The following is a 24,828-nucleotide window of genomic DNA, read 5'->3' on the forward strand; positions in this document are numbered from 1 at the left end:
CCCCCCCCTTCCCTCCCCTGGTTAGTAACACAATTCACAAAGTGGATATCGGTGCATAGTTTTGCATAGTAAAAACTTCATTTGGCCCAGCCAACTGGAAGCAATCTGTTTTTATTTGATCATCAAACCAGCTGAGTGATTCCTATTAGTGTGCGTATAGCGCTGCATGGTCTCTGTGTGTGTGTGTGTGTGTGTGTGTGTGTGTGTGTGTGTGTGTGTTAGTGACAGCGCTGTGTAGGAAGATTGTACACTGACTAACACACTGAGCTGTGTGTGAATAGTCCTGTACCCGAGGTTCTTAGTCTGTAATACACTATGTTCATTGTATCTCACTGTATGTATACACATATACTGAGGATTTCCATCTAAAAAAATCCATTTTATTAATTCTTTATTTTTTGACTGAGCTGATCTTCATTGGGTTTGACCTCTTGAACAAAATTAAAAAATGTCCACTGAAATTTCAACCAAAATGAACTTAAATGCGGTGCTTCTCTGTCGATTAATAACAGCATGTGTGTGTAATTCTAGCTCTTGCATGAAGAAAATTATGAACAAAGAAACAGGAATATGGTTTGTTGAGCCTATTTCTGGTCAAATAATAAATTGTAAAACTGTCTTCTTCTGCACTGTTCCTACGTTGTGTTTGTTCTACAATGCCAATGCTGTAATATGATGAGTCATCAAGAGTGAATGCGGTTAGACTGCAAGTAATCAATGACAAGGTACACCATTAAGCTTTATAGCTTTTATAGTTACAGAAGCAAACATTCTGTCTCTCTTTGCTGTGTGTCAGACATAAAACCCTATTCTGCCCAAAATAAACCAAATTGAGTTTTGTTGACCCAACTTTAAAATACTGCTTTTCAAAGTCAAGCCAAGGTTGTAATGTTTTCAGAAAGTATTCCATTATTCAACGCATGCATCGGCAGCGGAGTATGTGATGGCTTGTTTGCACGAGCAGCATTCCCCGGGCTCCTGTGGTTTTTAATCTGGTTTTTAATCTATATGGCACCAGCAAGGCAAAAGAAAAGGGCAATTTATGCAGACCCTGCAAAAGTCTGGTTCAAATCCCACTTGAAGTAGCTATACCTTGAAGAACGAACCTCGGTGAGATGATGAACATTGGGGCTTATGATATTTACCTGCTAATTCTTCTGATTCTTGGTCTCTTTTGGCAGCGCAATCCGCATCAGTCGGAAGGGATGGCATATGCTTCTCAACTTCTGTTTCCACACGGCTCTGACCTTTGCTGTGTTTGCCGGCGGCATCAATCGAATCAAATACCCCATCATCTGTCAAGCAGTAAGTGCATTCCCTTTTCATTCACCCCACTCTCAAAGCTTGTCTAACGATTAGTAATGAAGGTCCGTTCAGGTGTCGGCGACCAGAGTGCACCATGTGGACGTACAGGGGCTCGGCTTCATGTCTTCATCATGCTCAGCTGCACGTGTGCTCCAGTCTGTCATATGGAGGAGTATTGACACAACGAGGCCTGATGAATCAGGCCTTCACATCATGGATGCACTCACTCTCTGCCTCGCTATTGTCTGTGTCCTCCCTTGTTGCCAGGGGGTTAGCTGTGGGTGTCATTGCCCGAATATTTTGGAACATTTTCCCGACATTTTTAAAAAAAGTGATGTATTTAAAACCTCTGCCGGTCGTTCCAATTGCACACAAATATGTTTTTTTTTTCCACTGAGGTTTAGTCACCACTTCAATGTTTGTTCAATGACTGTTTCACAGGTGTTATGGTATTTTTATTTTCATGCACAGTTTGGGGTGTCACACTCATGGGCAGGTGTAGTTTGCATGAAAAGAGACAGTGGGGCTCCCGTTTCTCAACAAATGACTGATAACCACAAGAGTCATGCTCCCCAGAGGATGAACCCCACAGACTTTTCATCTTTCAGTGTACTCGGCAATCCTGTGAAATATCTTAACATCTAATACAATTTGTCAGACGTTCATGGTTTCCAGAGGCTGTATCCTATTGACCTTTATGCCACACTAATCCCTTCGGTTTCCTGGCTTAATAGCATTTGCTAGCATGCTAACACACCCAGCTAAGATGGCGAAGATGTTAGTGGTGGCGTTACGAGCCTGTCCTCACACCCGTGTTTAGCTGAAGGGCCACTGTGTACGGAGCCTTTAACGTGGCTGCTAGCTTCTCCTCTTGGTTGCAGATGATCTTATCGCTGTGTTTACTCGGTTGCCTTTCATTCGGTAGCATATTAGAAAGAGGGGGAACTTGTCTGAAGTCTTTGTGGCTTATCATCATACATATAACATCATCTACTGTTGCATGAGATGCTCGATAAAGTAAAGCCAACTCCATCTGGTGAGGCAGCAGTTAGTCCCGGCAGTCTGTCTTTCTGACCCTTTGAAAATTCTGTGTGTGTGTGTGTGTGTGTGTCTGGGATGTCAGGATAGATTTGGAGAAAAAAAAAAAACAATGCTTTCCTGCCTGCTGGCCCCTCACTATTTTTAAGATGTTGTACTTCAAGAATGCAGGTGGGACAAGCAGGCAACAGTCATAGCATACACAGAATATTTAGAACGTTGTAAAGGAGGAAAGACGTCTCGTCTTACACAGCGTATCTTGTACTGTGGAGGTGAAATCCTTCTGAAGTGACAGATAAGAGATCATACGGTAGTTTGAGGTTGTCAGAGATGAGAGTCAGTGTCAAGGAGGCAGAGAGTGGGAATGAAAAAGTAAAATGTAACTTTTTGCTCTTGCGTGGTGTTTAAAGGCTTTTGGTCCCGGTGGATGTCCTATCCGACTGATTGATAGCTGGACCTGTTGAGGTTATGAGCATGGAACATCACCTGGAGCAGAGCATCCTCCACTGTCAGCTCACCACAGCGGGGGGGGAGGGTGCGTTTACTGTATGTAGATGCAAAGAGATTGATGCACACTTACTTTCCACCTTTAGTTCTCCTGTTTCCACACTGCATCCATCAATGGGCCCCGTGCGCATCCTTAATCACGAGGCGAAGCGGCGTTCGGGGACCCGGGCGCCTCGCCCGCTGTCACGACCACTTTGGGTTGGCCCTTTATTCCGCAGCGTAAAGACTTCAGCTGCACATGCTGGAATGCAGAGCGTCGTATTTCATGCCTGAGCTGCAGGAGCACCGGGCTCGATGACAGCGATGTCCTCACGAGGTCTCCGCTCGCGCCGTGGCCGGCCTCCGCCCACAGCTGGTGTTTCTCCTGAAAGGCGGCAACCGTCACTCGCCGTGTAAATAGCTTCTATCATATCTAGTCACTGTGTGACGCTTTACCCTGCTGACGGTCACATGTCACCGGTGTTCATACGCAACCTTCTGTCACCTAATCCCTGATCTGATTGTTCAAAAAAGGAAATGAAGGGGAAGAAAAGAGTAAAGATAATCAGCCGGGCTGTAAATGTGTGTCAGCTGTAATGACCAAAACATGTTCAGCCTACCGTCACCATCACTGCCCGCTGTTATGAATGCAGATTTAATGTAGTCAGGGTCATATATCCTGACCACACACTCAAAGTAGCTCAAAAAACTGTTACTGCATACGGTCTATACAGTATATATATTTGTATGTATAAACATACTTTGTACATCCATTCAGCACATATATCATTTGCATACGGTTTACAACTTACAGAAACACTTTTATTCAGCACAAACATCAAGGCTTTGCACTATTAGGTGTTGCCACATTGACAGCCACTGAGAGGCTATAGAAAATCCTAGTTTATAGATCTTGGACAAAGCGCATATTATATACAGAGGAATAAATGAATTAAACCGCAACCACATGAGGAAATGTAGACACCTTAGATCAAGTACTCATTCTGACCAACAGCGATTGTTCCTCTAGCAGATGTGCTGTTTTTCCTCAAATCCCATTGGATTGGAGCCATCACAAATATTTTAATTATTTTTAAGATAACAATTCACACTGGGACACAGATTAATGTCTAACAGATTAGTGTCGCTTAGCTAAGTCGCTTTCTGATGCTGAGCAGGGTTGGGCAATAACTTTTAGAGATCTTTTGCTCATAACAGCTGGCTGCTATAAAATAAAAAGGGTGAGAGCGAACCAGTTGCCTGAAGAGGTGAACTTCATAAACTCAAGCTGCCAAATATTGGTTATTGCTGCTTCACTATGATATTGACTAGTAGTGAGACATTATTAAGAACAACATACATCTGGCCATTATGTCCCTTTGGCAGGTTCGTATCACTCACACTTTTAAATGAGGCTCATTCTTGTGATTAGAAATGGATGAATCCATCATCTCACAATTATAAATGCGGTTCAGGTCTCATTAGAAAGTGAGCATGTAGTTAATAATGGGTGTTAAGTTTTTGCCTTACAATAACCCCCACCGCTGATAGAAAGATTAGCAAGTCCCTGATAAATGATCCCTTCACTGCAATAATCCATCACGCCATGTCGCAAATCTCAATCTTACTATTGCTTAAGACATTCTTTTCTTCAGAAGATGACTGGTCGGATGATCCACCCAAAAGTTGTTCCTTTTTAAATGCTCATAACTATTATGATGTATAAAACATGAATGAGCCTCGTCCTGCAGTGTGAAAGCAGCAGCTGTTGACAAAGCCGTGCGACTCCTCGACGCTGCTGCTGCTGCTCTTTAACTTTTTTAGCACTCAGTCATTTATCTAATTTTATCCCAGGGGCCTTTGAATGTTGCTCGCTGCTCCTCCTCTTCCCAATCACTGCTAACAGGACAACTCTCCACAGATTTGGGCTGGAGCCCAGATTGTGTGCCGCTCCGCTGGGAGGGAGGCGGGCCCCACCAGGCACAATTTGGGATAATTACAGGACTGCATGAAGAGCTGCATGAAGAGCTGCGTGATGGCACCGGGCGCGCCGACACATAGCGCGCATTCAGGCGGCGCACGTACGCGCGCCGCCTGAATGCGGTTCCCCTCCCCGATCACCCCTCCTCCCTCCCCACTCGCACACATTGCGCCCCCCCTTCCCTCCTCCCAGGGGGACATATAAGTACACGCTCTCCCTCTGACAGAGGCAGCTTCAAGGAGCTCTGAAACTAGCTCTGGCAGACCCCCCCCCCCCCCCCCCCGGGCCCTCCTCCCCCGCCCCTCAGCCCTCCTCCCGCACCATCCCCACCTGCATACCACCCTCATCCTCCCGCTCTCCGTCAGTTTACGCCGTGCCACTGCCGCTATGCAGCATCCGATGTCTGTACGGCCTCAAAGTCGTCTCTCATCTCTATTTCCATCTCTTCCTGCAGCTGGGCTCGTGTTGTCGTCGCTTCGATCGACACCTCGGCTGTCGCGCTAAATCCACGGTTTTCTCGCACCGGGCAGCAGTATATCCCCCCCCCCGTCCTCTCGCCTCACCTCATCTCACCTCGGACAGTCGAATTTGGATTAGACGTCTCAGTTAATTGTTCAGGGAGTGTGTGACCAGCGTCAAATAAGCTATTAATTTAGCAAGGAACTTGGCGTAGGATGTGACCTAGATCTGAGGTTACATCCAACTGTCAGCTTAAAGATACTTTACTGAGGATTTCCTCATTAGTCTGCCACTGTGAAATTAGTTGTGACGGCAAAGGCTGGCAGAAAAAAAAACTTTTTAGTATCTGCAGTGATTTGCTTTGTACTTCCATTGGACCCAATTTAAGTGTTCCTGAGCTTGTTTCCCCACATGTGAAATGCTTCTGGCAGACTGGTTACTTATGCATCCAAAACAGTCGGGAGCCAATATAATGAATATGCCCCATAGAAGACTGCATGGAGCAACCTTTAAATTTAAATTAAATTGTTAACACAAGGCTTCCGATAGTGTCTTTAGAGGAAATGCTGAAAAAGTGCCGTTCTTAACTAGAAAAGTGCACTCTGTTGAGATCAGATCTCCGCCCTCCCTTCCCCAAAAACAAAGAAGATTTGAATCTCACTCAAGGCACTCCTACGGTTGAGATGTTGTCCAAGATAACAAAATTGGATCTATTCCTCTTGTATCATGCGTGTCTTAAGTGGAGCCTTTTGGGTGGAATTATGCTGCAGTTCAAAATAAGACTGATTATCAACGCGGCCTGCCATGAGCTAGGGAAGGCTTCTATGTATTCAAGCCTCTGAGGCAATACAACCCTTTTTTTGTCACCGCAGAGAGGTTCCTAATCATAAAGTTACAAAGAAGTATAAAGAATATTAGGCAGAGTTGGATGGACGGACAGAAAGACACGACCATGCACACACACACCATTGAACACACATCAATGAGTGAATTACTCACTGTTTAAATAACAGCTCAATTATACTGTAAAACTCTGTTTTACACAAAGCTCACTATTTCTTCGGTTTTGTACTATAACTGTCAGCTATCTTCCACTGCTGGTAGCTAATAGTAGTGGTTTTGTTCTCTTGGCGGCGTGCTGACCTTTTGTCTTTAAATAATAAGTTGTAATGCAACGTCTCATATTTCAAATTTTCCAGTCTAGAATAGTAGATGTACACACATTGCAAGACTTCTCAGTAGATCATTGCAAACTCCCATTTTCTCCTCTATATTAAGTCATACGTGGCAGTCGACAAATATCACAAATTACTGCATGAATATACAGATGAACCAAAACATCAACAATGATTTCCCATTTGGACAATAGAATTATTTCCTGATGATGTCCCTTTGTGAACAAGAAATTTGGGTCAAATTCGGCGGCAAGAGAGCAACTAAAGCTAGTTAGCTGTTAGCATCTGTGGGCTGCCCAGTCCTGCTGGGTGAATGGCAAACAGGTTTTCATTGAGATGCATTCAAGCGCTATTCAGTAAAAATGAGCATCAAGAGGAGGTAAATTATAACGTTGTAAGAATGTGTTGAAATAAAGTCTTGTAAAATTGTTGTTTCTTTGGACCAACTTGTTAAAGATCCTAATGGATTAATGAGAAATAATCAAACTCCCGAATGACATCAAGACAGCAGAAAGCACTAAAAGCACACCTCTACCGACTATGTCGGCTCTAGGTAGCACTTACTATGGCACTTATTTATAGCACTTTGTAGTTTGGCTTTCTCAAAGAAATTGTACTTTGTTGATTCTTTTATTTGTGTTTCTGTACCCTCTTGGTTGAATGCACTTATTGTAAGTCGCTTTGGATAAAAGCTTCAGCTAAATAAAAAATGTAAATTTAAAATACAAAACTCTACATGCAAATGGCAATGAAGGTTTACTGTTACGGTTAGAAGTACCTGACATTTATTATTTTATGTCGGTGGCATTCACTTTGGTATCGTGAATAAGGGAATTTCACTGGCATTGTTAATGCATGTTTCTTACTTTACTCCACTGGCTGGATTGATTTCTTATTTCTAACCATCATCAAAGTACGGTGGGTGTGTTTGTAGTGCACTTACAGCATAAAGTTGCACTCAGGCCTGCTGTGGTGACCACTCAATAACTTTCACCTTAACATTGAACCACATTATCTGTGACTTGTATCAGATATGACACCTCTTCTCTTCATCTGGTCACATCTGTTGCCCTTTTACTCCAATGAGCATGAAGGAGCACGAACTTGAAAGCACTTATTATTACGGCTAATTAGTTGACTGTATAATGTGATATAGTTGATTTTAGGCAATGTGTGTGGACACTGCAGAGACAGAGAGACTCTTTGGAGTGCCCTTTAACTTTAACTTGATCATATTTCAGCAAAATGCAAATTCATTTGAACTTTCACAATTCAATGAGTCTAAATCAAACCACATAATTATATTGCAATTAAAGTTTAATGCTTATGATTACGCTCTCAGGCACACAACGTGTTATGGATGCTCTTGATTACTTACATACTAGAGGTTGACTTATGGCGCTTAAAATTCACAATTACATCCGTTTTCCCAGATATTATTACAACCTGAACAATAAACTGTAGTAAGTAAGGATGCTCCAATGGCCCATACAGTATACGGCCCACACACATATATATCTATGTATATATCTATATATACACTCACCGGCCACTTTATTAGGTACACCTGTCCAACTGCTCGTTAACACTTAATTTCTAAGCAGCCAATCACATGGCGGCAACTCAGTGCATTTAGGCATGTAGACATTGTCAAGACAATCTCCTGCAGTTCAAACCGAGCATCAGTTTGGGGAAGAAAGGTGATTTGATTGACTTTGAACGTGGCATGATTGTTGGTGCCAGAAGGGCTGGTCTGAGTATTTCAGAAACTGCTAATCTACTGGGATTTTCACGCACAACCATCTCTAGGGTTTACAGAGAATGGTCCGAAAAAGAAAAAACATCCAGTGAGCGGCAGTTCTGTGGGCGGAAATGCCTTGTTGATGCCAGAGGTCAGAGGAGAATGGCCAGACTGGTTCGAGCTGATAGAAGGGCAACAGTGACTCAAATAACCATCCGTTACAACCAAGGTGGGCATAAGAGCATCTCTGAACGCACAGTACGTCGAACTTTGAGGCAGATGGGCTACAGCAGCAGAAGACCACACCGGGTGCCACTCCTTTCAGCTAAGAACAGGAAACTGAGGCTACAATTTGCACAAGCTCATCGAAATTGGACAATAGAAGATTGGAAAAACGTTGCCTGGTCTGATGAGTCTCGATTTCTGCTGCGACATTCGGATGGTAGGGTCAGAATTTGGCGTCTACAACATGAAAGCATGGATCCATCCTGCCTTGTATCAACGGTTCAGGCTGGTGGTGGTGGTGTCATGGTGTGGGGAATATTTTCTTGGCACTCTTTGGGCCCCTTGGTACCAATTGAGCATCGTTGCAACGCCACAGCCTACCTGAGTATTGTTGCTGACCATGTCCATCCCTTTATGACCACAATGTACCCAACTTCTGATGGCTACTTTCAGCAGGATAATGCGCCATGTCATAAAGCTGGAATCATCTCAGACTGGTTTCTTGAACATGACAATGAGTTCGCTGTACTCAAATGGCCTCCACAATCACCAGATCTCAATCCAATAGAGCATCTTTGGGATGTGGTGGAACGGGAGATTCGCATCATGGATGTGCAGCCGACAAATCTGCGGCAACTGTGTGATGCCATCATGTCAATATGGACCAAACTCCCTGAGGAATGCTTCCAGCACCTTGTTGAATCTATGCCACGAAGAATTGAGGCAGTTCTGAAGGCAAAAGGGGGTCCAACCCGTTACTAGCATGGGGTACCTAATAAAGTGGCCGGTGAGTGTATATAGATAGATAAATATATCATAATGCATAATGACAAGGATTATTATAATGCATTATGAAAAGATTATAGTGTTTTCAAAACTATGGCATTTATATTATATAAATTATTCATTTTAATTAATTATTATTATAATGTGAATTGTTTTATCGTTACTGTGCTTAGAACTATAATAACGCATATTTATTTGCAAATTGAAATGCATGTTTATAATTAACTATGGACGTGATAAAAATTATTAACAAAATGATTATGAGATGCAAGACCAATCAATACCATCATTGAGACACTTGAACTCATGATTTATATAAATGTCACATCGATAATGTTTTACAACTGTTGACAAAGTGCATCAGACAACATTATGTATGTTAATGAGTGTAGTCATAAGCGTTATGAATGCTTTCTTATTCTCCATCATTGCCCCCGTAATGCTTCTGTTTGGGTGTGCCGTTCGATTAATTGAAGCCATCATTGTGATTCCAGAGGGAGTCTGAGGTCACAGAAGCTGCAGCTTCCTCCCGGCCTCCAGCTCCCAGCTCCCGTTTTGCTAACTGCACGGTCATTGTGCTGCTCACTGATCCCATCGCTGGCTGAAATCATGTATTCACCCACATTTCCTAGCGACAAAGGGAACTCAGGAGAGAGCACACGGCAACTATGAATAGAACAATACTTCAAACGGGACTGTGCCGAGCAGACTTTTCCTTATCCACATGTCCATGTGCGGATATATAATATATCTTATATAAACATACTTGCTGTACCCTGGAAATGCTTTTGAATATTCACTATGGTTTGGAGAAACCCACATTGGTTGTAGGTAGGAGTGTCAAATAAAGTCAGATGCTTCAGATGCTTCAAATCCAAGTCATCCTTCACTCGCCACACGAGGATGTACACAAAGATTGTTGTACAGCACGTGAACAAAGGACCAATATGTTGGTTTCTCTGGTGACAGCCCAATGTGCGTCTTTCCACCACAGCTCTCGTATCTCTACGTTGCTAAGTGGAGGGTAAACAATGAGTCTCTACTTAGATATCTGCCTTCCACAGAGGGACCGCAGCCCCTCGCCCTCAGACGCTTTTACATAGTCAGACCAACAGCCCATGGGTTCAGAGATGACTCCAGACTGGCTTCAGCATGAGTTTGATTGACAGATGGTAAATGCAATCAACTGCCAAGTATTTTTTGAAAGGGCCTGCCCTCTTCCAAACTGTATCCGATGAAAGCTTCTCAGATGGTTCTGCAGAACAAACCATCTGGCACCTATTTATAGGACTCATAAGGGTCCTTATCAAAGTTCTATAAGCCGTCGGTGCGTCTATAGCCTGAATAATGGGATTAAATGGGTTAATTACATGCTAGTACTGTAAGGGCCTGATGACTAGTGTGAAGCGGTGTAGTCTGTGTTAGCTGGATTAACATTATGATTTCATAATCCCGTTTGACATCCTGCATTATGGGATAAGTCAATGTTTCTTTATCTGTAAATGGAGACTCAGGCGGTTGGGACCATGTTTGACCCCCCCCCTCCCCCCAGCTTCCACCCACTGTCCCTTCACCATCTCTGATCGTTTTAGAACTCCTCTCCCCCTTATTTCCACATTGCAAATACGCATCCTCCCCCTCTGTTCTTGGCACTAAGAGAAGCTCTCTCAGAAGCAGGCGGACTCGGCAGCAGGGATTGGCTTCCCATCCGCTCTTTGCTCTCCATCACCAGTTCAAGGACATTTCCAATTAGCATCTGGACCCTGGTGCACTAGCTTCAGTCCCTAGGCCGCCCCAGGCTGGCGAGAAGCCATTTGATGGGGTGTCTCAGGTTGTCACCTCATGAACAGACTGACTAGGGGGAGAAAAGGCTCAGCGCATTTTAATTTTCTCCCTCCGTCTCTCTCTCTCTCTCTCTCTCTCTCTCTCTCTCTGCTCTTTGTATGAGCGAGTAAAGCCTTTAAACAAAGTTAGACCACTTTCCCAATCCAACCGCATTTCATGAATATTAAAGTGATCAAGAGCGCAGATCCGTACGCCGTGCATGTCACAACACAATCACGCCCTGGTAGTTGTCAACGTGACTCATTTATATTCAGATTTGTTATTCGCAGTGCACCCCCACGTGTCCTCTAACTCCACTGATAAGGAGCTGCTCAGTTTCCAACAGTACGACCTCACCATATAATGCTCTTATCCCAACAACCTTGATGATTCAGAAGCGCTTTTTAAACCAAAGTGCCAACCAGACAGGTCTCTCCATAGCAACGCCCTTGGGGTGACATTGACGATGTGTGTGTGTGCTTTTTTTTTTTCAGAGAACATCTTCTCTTTTCAGAGTCACAGGAGTATAATCAAGTGTGACATTTTCCTGAGAGACATCTACTGAACAGCTTATGGAAGAAGTTCAGAGACGTCAAATGAATAACTCGATGCGTCCCCTTTCGCCCTGCGTCAGGTCGGGGTGGTGCTGCACTACTCGTCCCTGTCGACCATGCTGTGGCTCGGGGTGACGGCCAGGAACATTTACAAACAGGTGACCAAGAAGCCTCCGCAGAGCCAAGATGGTGACCCGCCTGCGCCCCCTAAACAGCTCCTGTTGCGGTAAGCACAAATGTCCCCTCTGTAACCCTGACGACAGAAGACAAACTGCCACGACGTGTGATCTTTCTGCCTCTGTATTCGCTTGGGGATGTGTGTGTATTTTGTATCTTGAGACCCAGTACAGGCCAGCTGTGCAATTGTTTGCCTTTCCTTTTATTTCGTTTTGTTTCGGTCATTACATTACCTGAATGACACAGTGAGATGTGGGTGGAAGTCTTCCACAATCAATGGCTTTATCCAGCCCAGCTTGAACTAATGATTTTATGCTGTGGAGGAAGTAGTCAGATCATTTACCGGAATAAAAATGCCAATACAACAATTCTTGCTCAAACAGACAATGTGGCTATTATTATAAAATTGTTGATGCATAAATGCATAAATGCTTTATGTGTATTCAAGTGGTTCATCCAAAGGGTCCGGCCTCCTCTAATAATAGAAAGAAAAAACAACTATTCTATGTTATTTAAATGAAACAGAAGCGGTTCCCATGATGCCAATGTGACAGATGTACAGGCTCATTTTCATCTGACCCGGTCGATGACATTATAACAGCGCATACCACAGACCGTAGGATAAAAGCCATTAGTAGAACACTGGCATACTGCAGCATGTTTGTCCAGAAACCATCCGTCTTTAAATATGCGGAGAAAAGTGGAAGTTGTGGTATTTATTAATTTATTGAGCCGATGATGTGCCAGAAGATAAAAATGTTACATACAAAAAAGACATCTACAAGTCTGATTGTTTCTCCAGTTTGAAACAGCTCATTTTGTGTTTCTATGGATTGGATTGGACGTTTGTGTCCATCTGGTAACGCAGTTCACGTGTGGAAGAATCTTGACGTTGATTTACAACTTTATGGCCTTTGAGTTTTTTTTTTTTTTTTCAAAGTGCAAACGTTGATTTTAATGTGGCTTTACTGGACTGAATATTTAGTGAAATATAGTATTTTGTGTTAGTAAGGTCAATTTGTCCTTCTCTTGTCCACATGTGCAGAAGTACGTACATTGATTCATGCTACATAATATATTTTTTTCAGGTGTCTTTCTCCTCTGCAGCAATGGCCACACACAGACGAGTTATTGCATTGTTTGTCTGCAGAGACGTTCCAGTTTGCATTCTTTCAAGCCTTTGGCTTTGTTCACTCTGCAGTCAAGTCGCTGTCACGTCTCCCTATTTATACTGCTGTGGCTCTCCTTTTAAATTTGTTCATGTTAAGAAATTGCATTTTTAACCTGAGTCACTGTCAGCAACAAAGACTTTTTTAACTTTGATCGAGCCTTTATGGTGAAAAGATTAGAGGAGCCAAGTGAATTTCTTTGAATCAGTCAAACCGTCCGGAGACTTATTCAACTCAGACTGACTAAAACAGGTTATATGAGCTGTTAATTGCTGCCATAAATCAATAACTATGGTAAAGGATGTTGTAGGACCAACAAGCAGCAGTCAGTTCACCATAAGAATGAAGGGATTTAAGTATGTTCCTCTCTAGAGCAATAGTTAGGTCAGAGGGAAGTATTGAGGATTGACTTGTGTTGCTGCTTCCTTAATCTCACTCCTTGACGCATCAGCTTTTTATGCTCCTTCACAGTCCCAACCAGGTGTACCGGTACCTAGTATACACATTATGATATCATTTATTATCCACATATTTGCGTTTCAAAGGAAAATGTTTGTATTCTAATTAAAGACACATTTTGTACCATAAATGTATCGTTATAGGAAGAAAGCGTTTTACAAATCAGCTGAAACTCCGTGAGGCCGTACTATTGCATGAGAACTAGCAAGCAAGCCAAGTAGTCAAGAAATAACCCAACAGTCATGGAGAAACAGGCTTAAAGTTATAGATGCATAAATCAGCAATTTTGGAACAAATGGACACAGTTAGCTTTAATTATGCATTATTTTATTATTATTATAATTTATTTTATTTCCAACGTTAAAGACGGGTTTAAATCTGCTATCACATGTCCACATGCTACGTGTTGGGATTACAATGATATCAAAGTTATAGGAACTGGGCTTTAAATGACGTACAAAAAGCTTTGAAATGACAAGCTTCAGACAAAATGTTTTAGGAGCCACTGCCTTAGCCTCAGTGTGTGTTTTTTTTTTTGTATTAACATTTTGGAGCCTCAGATTGTGCAGTTTTCCCGTAGGTGTAGATACACATTCTGGCAGGCATTTGTGAAAGGAAAATATCTGGAGCTGCTGAGATGGATGTTCAGTAAATGTTTTGGCTCAGTTATTCTGTTTGAGGCTTCCTACTACCCTGTAAGGCAAAAAGAATGGACGGCAGATGAATATCAGGAGGAGGAGGAAGGACCAATAACGACTTAAAACAAGCTGTTAGTACCCCCCCCCCCCTCGCTATATAACTAATTACCTCAATCACCCAGGAGGTTTCTGAGCCAGGAGCCTTATCACAAATATAAATGCATTTAGCCCTGTGACCTTTAGAGACGCACACTCGACGTCGAATTTCTGCATTTTGTGATGATTATTATTTATTTTTCAAACTCTGTCTCCACTTCAACCCCTTCCTGCTTACTTTTGCCGCGTTTAAGAGGATCAGCCTGTGGACCCTCGCCGTGCTCTGCCTCGTCGGTGGGAAGGTGCTGCGTGAGCTCTCCTGTGCCGCAGAGCTCAGCTCCAAGACGCTTTGAAGAGAAATCCTTTTAAGGGAGGGTTTGAGCGCGTAGCTACGGAGGCATGGGGAGGGCGCAGCCCCCAACGCATGCCTGTTTGTCTTCTAATCGTATTTGGTTTTTAGAGTATTGTTTCCTTAAAGCTGTCGGAACGCATCAAGTCAACTGAATATTTTGCAGACGATACAGCGAATGACCCCAGACAGCAAAATGATTCAAACATGGGAACCCTTATGGAATAACTTACTATTTCCTTTGTGTTTTGCATCCTCTGATTGACATTATTACATCTACATATAAGAATATCTTCTTTAACACTCGCTGAAAGTCACTTGGGACAAGAACCCCCCCCCCTCAGATAAGGATCACACACAACGCAGCCCTTTGCTCCGACACCTGCGTGATTAGTTTTAGTGGCGGAACGTTCTCGAGGCTCTCTCCCATCTCCCATCATGCACCGCTTGTGAAAGAGATAATTTGTCTGGAGGGGGGGGGGGGGTGGTCGTGAGGCGCGGCAGTCAAGTTGAGCCACTGTGATTGACTGTAATGCTCCCCGTCAGACAGCCTCATGCAATGAGACTTAGCAGCTGGAGACGAATCAATTTCTCCTCTGAGCATTTCCCCCCCCCCCCCCCCTCCCTCATCATCTACCTCTTGCTGTCCCTGCGCTCCTCACAGCGTCTGACAGCACACCGTCGCAATGACCTTTGTCAGGAAAGCCTGCTCCGGCGTGTTGGGCCTCACACATTAAACGTCTCTGTTGATGCCATTAACTGGCCTGATGGTGCCGATCTGAAGCGACGCTTGGATTCTACTACACAATCTGCACAGCAGGATTTAGCCCCAGCTGTCAATATTATATGAATATATATTGAGAACAGGCAGATGCACCTCTTAAAAGGCATCGAGTAGGGTTATGCTCCACAGATCTGCTCTTCCCTGGTGGGGGGGACGCTGTAGAAAAGCTACTTTTAGCTTTTGAGAGGGAAGTGGCTGGCATCAGTGAGTGGTCATGCATTAACTATGTGATGTGTGTATTGGAAAATGAAAAGGTCTACTGAGGTATATCTCTCTAAAATAACAAAGTGACTTCACAACAGTAGAAAAAAGAATAGGAAATGGAAATCCTAGATGTTGTTTTACTGCATTTTCAGTAAATCTGTGTTGCTTTCCAAGTCTGATGAGATGACACCACTCTCATATCTTTGTAAAGCTTCCTGAAGCAAAGCTGTGATTTTGGACTTAAATTGAATAGAATATCTGTGCGTTGATGGGGATCTGGGCCGTTTTCCAAATTCATTCATGTTTGCATACTGTGGTCCGAGATCAAAGTGTCCTCAAACTCCAGTTTACGGTGTCAAAGTACATTCTGCAGATAATGAATTTGGGGAAATGTCGCAGATCAGTTTCTGGAGACCCACTTTTTAATAATGAAAAACCATTGCGAACCACTTTGCAATATTTCTTATTCATAAATCATTTTAGCTCATTATAGTTTGTGCCCTAATGAAGGAACATTTGACAGCCATTTTCTCATCACCTTGTATTACCTCAAATAGCTAATTTTGCCATTTTGAAAGGATTATGTTTAATACATTTGTGATTGAAAATATTTAGACATAAATACAATATAAATGAAGCCAAATAAATGCTTTTAGTTTGAATGTAGGCTGGCCTTTCATGTAAGATTCAATGCTATTAGTAGACAGGGACCCTCAGAACAATGCAAACGTTCAGAAACCTTTAAGTGGCTCAAAGAGGTTTGATGCTTTTAAAAAACAAATGTGTTGTAGATGCCACTGTGAACACCTATGGGAATGTTCAGAGCATCAAGGTGCCTCTTCTGTTTCACAAGTGAGAGCATCACAATGGAATAATCCCCATTAAGGCCTAAAAAAAGAAAAAGAAAACCGACATTGATACTTTCATTCATTTCGAATGGCGCATTAGACCCCATGACTTCACCAGGGAGAGTTTACAAATATGAAATTATCTTTCCTCGCCAATGGAAGTAATATATTGGGTTTTATGCATTTAGGTGTTGCTCCCTTTTAATACAGGGCTGCAGCTAATATCCAGTCAGTTAACTTGGCTCCGTTACTGGAAACAAGAAGAAACAGCTGGCTTGGCTCTGTAAACACCATAACAAGAACTGCCTTACAAAGAAATACTTCTCATTAATCCCAAATCTTGTGTGTGCATTGGTTCTATTATAATGTGTTCATTTGGGAGCTTTAGAAGTGCAGTGACCACTTGTTTCACCTGTTTCCAGTCCGCATGCTAATCTACACTCACCCACTGCTGGTTCTAAATATCAATCTTCTCATTTTAATGTTGATGTTGATCTTCAACTTTGCTCTGTGCATCCCGGACCAGGTCCAGAGAGAGGACATTTCAGAATCCCAGGAGGCTGATGCATGAGTAAAAGGAGCGTGGACGGCTGGCGAGTCACGGTGTAGCTGCTGGCTAAAAGGCACTTCAGGGTCTATTTATATCAAATGATTGCTGCTCCTAACCTCACTCAAAAGCACAACTCTGCATACACAGTCATTTCTTGAGGTCCTTTTCTTTTTAGTAGAATGGCCGACAAAAAAAAATGCATGCATCAAAGTGAAATATAGGAAAGGTGCACCCATTTGCATCAAAGAAGAGCAACATTTCAACAATAATTTGACCGCACATGCATGTATGTACTTTTTGCATGTTTCCTTCATGTTTTCCTGTGGATCAAAGGCCTGCAGGAAACAGAAGCCGGCTCTATAGCAGCAGGATACAAGAGAATGAGGCTTTTAAAACACAGCTCTAACATCCGACTTCTTTTCATTTATGCTTTTCTGGCTGACGGCTGTGTAAATGGCTTTCCGTTGGAGAAGAGAGTCCCCCGGGGGAACCGTTCCACTCAGGGAGGGTGACAGGCCCGTAATGCCCCCACACCTCCCATTCTTCATCCATCTACCCAAACAGCCCTCGCCAAACCACCTCAGACAAACATCTTGATTGTAATTGAATTTTTTTGGGAAGGGTGCTCTGTGGCGGAAGACAGATTGGGGGAGAGAGAGAGAGAGAGACTGAGCGAGTGAAGGGACGCAAACCGAGGGGCGGAGATGGAGGAAGACGGAGTAGGGGAAAGGTGACAGAGGTTGGGATTGAACTGGAAGGAAGAGGAAATAGCATACTGTTGTATAGGAAAGGGGACGACAGGGCAGAGAGACGGGACAAAGCCCGTGCTGAGGAACGCGCTGCTGGGGATAACATTCGTAAAGCTCCTGGCATTGTGACGCGAGTGCATTATTCACAAACATGAGTAGTATATTCACCAGGAGGCATACGAGGCGCTGATCAAACCATCGGAATACCTTCTGCTTTTTCACTGTGTTTCACTTACTAATCACGGCGACTCCCAAGGGGGTTACAGTACAATAGTCAACTGTAAGAGCATGGCAGGAAAATAACAAACATATATATATATATATATATTTTATTCTTCTTGTGTTCTCAGGGACACTATGGTTAAGTTTCAGAATAATATGCTTTGTTCAACCCCCAAGAAATTATATTTAGGTCCTATAAGGGTGAAAGTAACTATTAATAATGTAACAATAATACCGTCTAGTCTGAAGCTCATTGTACCGTAAAGAAATCTCAAGCAATTGAAACCCTGCGGAGCAACAGTGATCCAAGAAGTTAAAAGCGTGTACCACGTGGCCACTTGTTTGCGCCACAGAACAGATAAGCTTCCAATTTATTTAATGCGACAATCCACATTGAATCCCAGAGATTTGGTAACTGATTAAATAACACCTGCTCAGTGGAATTCAGACTCTCAGTGGTGAGTTTTAGTATCCTGTAAAAAAAGGTTTTCTTTTTTACACTTTAGCCAATAAAGGCCTCTGAATGTAATCCTAAAAGCAGCCAGCATAAAACTACAAAAACCAACATCATGCTTTATCGATTAAGAGTTGAAACTATTGAGAGCATAAACTCATGTTTGCAGAGTTAAGTGCGAAGTGGAGTCATTCCCTCCTAGACTTCCATACAATCTGACTTCCTCTTGTTATCACAGTCGGCCGCCGAGAGAAGACGAGAACATTTCTATTCAAACCACACCTGCTCACGGGAAAATGTTTGTCACTGACGATAACTGTGAAAACCTAACTTGAAGGTTTATCCTTTTAATATGAACGTTTCCACCAGCGTTAGTTAATCATACCGACTGATTCAAATGCAGTGTCTCCTTCTGCTCCGATCCAGGTTTCTCTTCACGCCTGCTGAGCTGTTACAAGCAGCAGATGCCATAAATTGCTGCTCGACGAGTCAATCATGCCTACATTGATAGGAAACAGATTTGTTTCACACTCTGGTTTGCAGCAAGAAAGAAAACAAACAGTGGCTGTGATCACAAAGTCTTATTAGGAGAAGGTGGGGGAAGGACAGCTGGCAAAGACGTTCTTGTGCCTGTTCCTTTGTGTCACTGTTTGTCCGTTGTGAGCTTCACAAATCTCACATCGTTTTTGTCTCTTTGGATCTTTTATTATCCGTCTTCGGTGCCAAAATAATTCCCCAGACGCATTTTGCGTGTTGTCATAATCCAGATGTGAGATGGGGGGTTTGTAAATGTCTTCATCCAGGCGTCATCATTCTTTAACTTTCTTATTGTCTCCGCCTGTGTTTGTCTCTCTATCACCTCACAGATTTTATTTAGTCAGCGGTGGCGTGCCCCTCATCATCTGCGGGGTCACGGCGGCCGTCAATATCGACAACTACGGCAGCGGGGAGCAAGCGCCGTAGTAAGTCCCCCATCAGCTTTGTGCTCTTAAGGTTAAATGACCCACTGTGTCTCTCTCGGGGCTCTACTGTTATCCATAAATCAGAGGAATGAGTCGTGTGTTTGTGTGTGTGTGTGTGTGTGTGTCCCAGCTGCTGGATGGCGTGGGAGCCCAGCCTCGGAGCCTTCTTTGGCCCCGGGGCCTTCATCGTCCTGGTGACGTGCGTCTACTTCGTCTGCGCGTCCGTCCAGCTGCGCCGCCACCCCGAAAAGAAGTACGAGCTCAAGCGCCTGTCGGAGGAGCAGCAGAGGCTGGCCGCCGTCGACGCGCCGACGCACTGCCACCAAGGGGCCGAGCCCGGTGCCCCGGCGGCCCCGGCGGGCGGGGGCCACTGCCCCGCCGGCTGCCCCGGCGTCCCCATCAACCCTGCGCTTCTGGCCAATGAGCACTCCTTCAAGGCTCAGCTGCGGTCGGCGGCCTTCACCCTCTTCCTGTTCCTGGCCACCTGGACCTTCGGGGCGCTGGCCGTGTCGCAGGGCCACTTCCTGGACATGATCTTCAGCTGCCTTTACGGTGCCTTCTCCGTCACCCTCGGCCTCTTCATCCTCATCCACCACTGCGCCAAGCGCGACGACGTCTGGCACTACTGGTGTTCCTGTTGTCCCGGGCGGCACGCCGACGCCTGCTCCGGCGCGCACGGGCCCGCCCAAGCCCGGCCGAAGGTCAACGCGAACGGGGACACCAGCGGGCACGGCCACGCCCGCGGCCACTGCCACCACGACTCCCCGTGTCAGGGCAAAGCGGCGATGAGCTGCGGTCACGGCGGTTTAAGTCACTGCAAGCGCGCCGCCCTGCCGTCCTCGCAAAACCACGCGGCGTGTCTGGCGCCGGCGGCGCCGTGCTGCGCCGCCCTGCACAGCCAGCAGCTGATGGAGGAGGAGCCGGCGGCCACGCACGTACTGCTGCACGCCGACCCGGAGGGGTACCGGCCGGGCATACAGCTGCACCCGTGCCTGAAGGGCAGCACCAGGACTAAAGGCCGCCACTTCAGCCGGCGGGCCGGCGCCTGCGGGGCGGCGAGCGAGAGGGAGTACGCCTATCACATCCCCTCCAGCGTGGACGGAGGCAGCGTGCACAGCTCACACACTGACAGCCCCCACAGCACGCATGAGCGCCACGCCCACATCTGTCCACATCTGGTCCACGAGGGGCACCACGACGGGCATCACACATGCAACGCCGCAGCCTCCAGCGCGCACGAGGCCCTGGCGTGCCACAACCCGTGCCACCGGCACGTCTGCTGCGCCAAACCGGACCTTTTCCCCTCGCTGTGCCCGGCCGAGGCCGGAGACACGGGCATCTTCCTGTGTGGCTGCGGCAAGGTGGCCGAGCAGGAGCCGCTGGCGACGCATCACCACCTGGAGATGCACGCCCCGCGTAGACAATCCTGCCCCCAGAACCCGCCCAATCAGAACGGGATTCTTAAGGGGGGCCTGCATGAAGGACTGCTGTACACTTCGGACAGCACGGGGAATATACGCACTGGACCCTGGAAGAATGAAACTACTGTGTAGTGTTGGAGACCGGGGAGATGGGCAGACCCCTGTTTTAAACCCACCCCCACCCCCACCCCCCCAAAAAAATGAAACCCTCGCCTCCCTTTCTAGAATTAAAAAAAAAAGGAAAAAATTGAACAACATTTTAAACATAATCAGCGTGGGATGTTTTCATTTTAATGTCCTCATGTTTTTATGTGTGCTGTTTTACTGTACAGAAATACAATCTCAAGTAAATGCTCCTTCAGGGGCAACCATACAGAGAATCTATGAAATGTATGTCACACCAAACCATCATAATTGAGGGTATTTCCAGTGTTCCATATTACTACAGATCTCTCTCTCTCTCTACCTATATATATAAATATATATATATATATATATACACACTAAAACGAATGGATGTATGTATGAATATGTGTGTTAGTGCTCAAAGGAAACACGCTGCAAGATATTTTCTACTCTTTGAATCAAACCCATCAAATAGCCCACATCAAACCTCCAGTACTTTAAAGAACTCTTGACATCCATGTATTAGACAACTCAACCAGCAATTGTAGACTTTGTGGATATTTCTGCCATCCAGTCGAGCAACTCTCTATTAGATTGTCTAAACACTATTTAGAAAGATACTGTGGCTTTCCTGAGCTGTGTGGATGCCCGATAAGTAAACAGCAACAGAAGAAGAAGAAAAAAAGTGAAATTAAGCATCCTTCGTTCAGGTTGGTATCGATCGTGCTGTCTGTATGATGTCTTTACTGTTGTGTTTCTTTTTTTCTGGAGAGGAGTAAATAACAGCAGCTTCAACAGCAACAGCTTTGGCCATCGTGAACACAGAGTCGATGTCTTTGAGGCTTTGGATCCAGTACATTTTTATTAACGCTGTGTCACTAGCAGACGCTAGTGTGCGGGTTTTTATTTTTTTTATTTCTTTCAGCTCAGCTCAGCTCGCACATACTATCAGCCACCAGCATACGGTTCTTTGTAAAATCAACACTCAAAATGTTTTAGGGAGAAAAAAAAAAAAAGAGTGAATGTGATGGAAGATACTACGAGGCGCTTTGGTAACGCTGCCTGTGACCAGCGAAGGTCTGGGTATTAATAAAAATAACCCTCTGATGCTGCATCTTGCCGTATTTAGTTTTTTTGTCACGCTCTGACGGATTGAGCCGAGTTCCTAACAGACGTTGCAGTTACGTTTCCCACAAAAAGGACGGCTCCACATCTTAGCATCAGTGCCTGAATCAAACCAATGCCATTATTTTACATGGTTTCAGTTGTCTGCGTGGCTCCGTTTGCTCAGCCAACAGGAAACTCCAATGGTCCAGAAATTGTAAACGAAGTGACGTGGTGGACGTGTTTGCTTATTATTGTTGGTCCTCCACAGTGGCCTCTACGCTTGAATTGTATCGGGACACGAATCCTGGGTCTAGTTTTCAAACGACAGATATGAAGGCAAATTTATTATTATTCAATTTAAGGTTTGGTAAAAACCAAATGAATCAAGTTCACTAGTTCACCAGTTCATCAGTTCATCAGTTCACTGAAACGGTACAAAGCAAACGTTCTCCAACCAATAAAACATAAACAACTCTGTTGTCCTAAAGAAGATCATTTGTGTTTGAAGCAGCCAATTTCTGCTTTTTTTTAACCAAGAACGTCACATCTTCGTGGAAGAATTGCCACTTAAAAGACAATGTAAGCTTTGTATTGTTTTGGAAGCACTGTTTGTTTATGAATGATGATATTGAGTATGATTCTCCAGACAAAACCATTCATTCATCTCATCAGAAAAACAATCTGAAAAAAACAGCCCCTATAATCTCACAGCAAACCCTGCTCTGGCGAAACCACTTTAGCATGCTTCATCCTTCATGTGCACTCTTATCTGTGTATATAGAATCAGTTTTTGATGAATTATTTTATATGAGATTTAAGATATTTAAGAATTAAATAAGTCTATATGTAAAGAAAGTTGTATGGGGAATAAAAAAAACTGACCTCTTGATGTTATTACTCAGTATCTGAGTTTAGAAATGTCTTTTTTTTTGTTTTCTAATGCTTTTTTTCTGTTGCAATTTTAGTTGATAAAGTATGCAGACTTGCCATGTGTTGTGAGTTTATCCTGTCATATCAGAACTAGAAAATGCACTACCTATAACAATGTTTGACCTGCCAGGATAGAATGTGTCAATCGCAGTATGTTCATTATGGAAACGTTTCGCCACAAAGAAATGTTTCAATTAAAAAAAGTGACAGGAGACAAGAGAAATAATAATGTGATACCTTTATTTGGATGGCAGGCTTTGAATAGTGAATGGGGGCCCTCCATCAGAGATGATGCATGACTCATAGCTTTGCACAGTTTTCTCCGGGGTCTGGGACAAAATGGGGTGATATGCAGCCAACTTTTAGTTATTAAACCGTGGCCTGCAGTAGATCACAGGATACGGGTCCTTTGGGCCGCCGTAGATGCTAGCATTGTAGTCACTGGACAGGGATTTGTAACCGTATTACAAGAAAAGATTTTCAAATTAGCCTCCCCCGCTCCACCCACATTGGACTGAGAGAACAGTGTGCTGGGGCCTATCACTGTACAACATGTGTATTCGTGGGTGGTTGGTGGTGGTGTCTCAGTAGCAGCCTGCGCCGATGTGTTTGGTATCGTGGGCCACCGTAGGCCCGACTCCTGTGTTGTCATCAGTAGCAGATGTACTGCCCTAAAGAAGCTTGCTGACTCACTAGACGGCTGCTGGAATATTCTCCTGTGGTACTGTGACAGAAACCGAAAGCCAGTTTTCACTATTTTCTACATTGACACAGATTCCAATAAATGTATTTTTTCACCATGCACCGGATGAGAGCATCTTTGGCCTTGTGTGTGTGAGACTGCATTTAACGTACATGACAATCATTGTGTTGTTGTTTTTTACTCGGTTCTCGCTGTTACAAGTTTATTTGTTCTTACAGCGTGATGGAGATTGAGATGCCTGCCAGAGCCCCAGGAGAGGATTTAAAATGATAGGCTTGACTGACGCTGTGTGTGTGTGTGTGTGGGGGTGTTGGTGCACGCATGCCTGCCCTGACCTTATACACATACACAGGTGCTCACATGTACGCACATCGAACAGAAAATGGGACAGTGTTTTTCCAGCGTATCTCAAATAAAGGCCAGGTTTGACGGGCCATGAAAGGCTTGAGCACATTTCAAATGCAGCTGGAGGCCAGGCGCCTCAGATCATTCGTCAGACGGAAAGCCACGTCTCTCCTTCTGCCTCTGCTGAATACGAGTACTGCAGGGCGTCCATTGCACGTGAGTCATGGACGTCTGAAGCCACTACTCCCCCTCCCCTCCAAAAGGAAAATCATAAAATGAATGTGCTGAAACACCAAATGAGCTGCAGTGGTGGTTTAATCGATGACGAGTCAAATGCTTTAATTGCCACGGGTATCTTTGAACCAATGAGTGTAGGTTTACGGAAGTGCTGAAGAGACGGTGAAACCTAAAAAAAGAATGAATCCATCCATGTGACTGAGATCGCAGGCCGTGGCAGGTTAGTGAAGGGAGAAATTGGCCCAGAATGGCATCTGCTTCATTAAAAGGACAAAACAGATGTGTCTTTATGATACAATTTTCATTTTCTTTTGTAATAAATAGGTTTGTAAATAGAGCGCAGAGGGGGTGGGGGGGAATGCATGTGTGCACCATGAGGAAACAACGAGTCGCATGCTTTTCTTTTACCTGTGAGGCAAATCATGAATAATAAGCAGTGATCCCTCCATACAATGTGATCTGATTCATGTGCCCCGACGTAGGAGCTGTGCATGTGATCTGGCCCTTTATGATTTCAGTCTCCTGGCAGGCCCATCACTTGACAGTTAAGAGAAACTGCTTTAGGGGAGAGGGGCTTCTTAATGTGTGCCCCTTACGGCTTGTGTTTTTCTTTACCCCAGACACGTGCATGCTTCGTCTTGCGTAACCGGAAATGAATTGAATTCCATAAAGGCTGCTCTGTATATGTCTCTATATGCCTTTTGGCTCCCTCTCTTTCCCTTAC

The 24,828-nt window shown here is 44.4% G+C and overlaps 1 protein-coding gene across 1 annotated transcript in view; it reads left to right on the top strand.

The window, feature by feature from the left end:
• The window catches only part of LOC119214118 (adhesion G protein-coupled receptor A3), a 124,471-nt gene extending 100,850 nt beyond the window's left edge, over nt 1-23,621 (top strand). Inside the window, exons 17-20 of the mRNA XM_037465591.2 lie at nt 1,182-1,305; nt 11,655-11,800; nt 19,140-19,235; nt 19,366-23,621. Of these exons, the coding sequence (XP_037321488.2) occupies nt 1,182-1,305; nt 11,655-11,800; nt 19,140-19,235; nt 19,366-20,788 (1,789 nt within the window). The 3' untranslated portion in view covers nt 20,789-23,621. The remainder of the gene's footprint in view (nt 1-1,181; nt 1,306-11,654; nt 11,801-19,139; nt 19,236-19,365) is intronic.
• Nucleotides 23,622-24,828: the final 1,207 nt, after the last annotated feature.

This window comes from Pungitius pungitius, chromosome 13, assembly GCF_949316345.1.
Source record: "Pungitius pungitius chromosome 13, fPunPun2.1, whole genome shotgun sequence".
In the NCBI taxonomy this organism is placed as follows: domain Eukaryota; kingdom Metazoa; phylum Chordata; class Actinopteri; order Perciformes; family Gasterosteidae; genus Pungitius; species Pungitius pungitius.